This window comes from Zalophus californianus, chromosome 13 (assembly GCF_009762305.2).
Source record: "Zalophus californianus isolate mZalCal1 chromosome 13, mZalCal1.pri.v2, whole genome shotgun sequence".
NCBI lineage: Eukaryota > Metazoa > Chordata > Mammalia > Carnivora > Otariidae > Zalophus > Zalophus californianus.
The window spans coordinates 55766322-55767577 of record NC_045607.1 but is presented as its reverse complement, the minus strand read 5'-3'; the positions used below and the strand labels follow the sequence as shown (position 1 = coordinate 55767577).

The following is a 1256-nucleotide window of genomic DNA, read 5'->3' as shown; positions in this document are numbered from 1 at the left end:
TTAATTATTATATTCTTGTGGGAAATATTCTTGTGAATACTACCAACAAAAAGGTATTCTATTATGGCACAAGTAATTTCAAAACTATATAACAGAAATATTCATATGGACTCGTGTTATTTTCTATAAAAATATAAATAACTCCTGAACTTCTCTTCCAGCACTTTCCTTTGCCCCAAATCTCCAGTCAGGCCTCATGAAGTTCATCTCCAGTCTCTTCAACTACAACTTCATCGAGGAAACCTTGAAACCTGACAAAATGTCAGAAAACAGTCTCCAGGTCTAAGCTGCTTGAGTCAAAAGTGGATTGATCCAACAGTAGGAAATGCCTTTGAAAGGAAAATTCTCCACCACTTCTGCGGGAAATTGGACAGGCAGAAACCTATGGGTGACCTGTCATGGAGCCTGAAGACTTTGATTCCGAGGACAAGGAGATGTTAAGCTGGGATATTAATGACATGAAACTGCCACAGAATGTGAAAAAGACCGACTGGTTCCAGGAATGGCCAGATTCCTATGAGAAGCACATCTACAGCTCAGAGGACAGGAATGCGCAGCGGCACCTGAGCAGCTGGGCCATGCGCAACACCAACAACCACAACTCACGCATCCTCAAGAAGTCCTGTCTGGGCGTGGTGGTGTGCAGCCGAGACTGCTCCGCCGAGGAGGGGCGGAAGATCTACCTGCGACCTGCCATCTGTGACAAAGCCCGGCAGAAGCAGCAGAGGAAACGCTGTCCCAACTGTGACGGGCCTCTGAAGCTAATTCCTTGCCGAGGCCATGGGGGCTTCCCAATCACCAACTTCGGGAAGCACGACAGACGCTTCATATTCTTACAGTCAAAGGGAGAGCACGATCATCCAAAACCAGAAACCAAACTGGAAGCCGAGGCAAGAAGAACAATGAAGAAAGTACACACGGCGTCTGCCTCTGTCCCCTTAAAGCTGAAGGAGAGCCCAGAGGCAAAGATAAAGCACACTCTACCAAGATGAAATAACCAGGAAGTTTCTGAAAACATTGGACACCTGCAGTATTGGGGGTTGGAGAGGCCAAACTGTTATGTGAAATTTATGGCTTTATGGGCATCACACCATAGGTTTGTGGGTTTGTATGCTTAATAGTGATGCTAATTCCGGTATTTTACTACTGCTCAGTGCTCCGCATTTCATGAGGACAAAGATGGAGCCAGTTCATCCCTAGAGGTTCTAAAAGTGTCTTATGTAGAAAAAAAATGTCATTTGGGTCTGTTAATAGGG

The 1256-nt window shown here is 45.5% G+C and overlaps 1 protein-coding gene across 1 annotated transcript; it reads left to right on the top strand.

Annotated features, from left to right (window-relative positions):
• The first annotated feature begins 398 nt into the window (after positions 1-398).
• Positions 399-992, top strand: LOC113934112 (chorion-specific transcription factor GCMa-like). Its single transcript, XM_027614652.1, has one exon. It carries the CDS (start codon positions 399-401, stop codon positions 990-992), a length of 594 nt encoding a protein of 197 aa, XP_027470453.1.
• Positions 993-1256: the final 264 nt, after the last annotated feature.

Bases quoted from the DNA above. Each gene is read 5' to 3' on its own strand.
- LOC113934112 (XM_027614652.1), top strand. From the start codon at position 399: ATGGAGCCTGAAGACTTTGATTCCGAGGACAAGGAGATGTTAAGCTGG.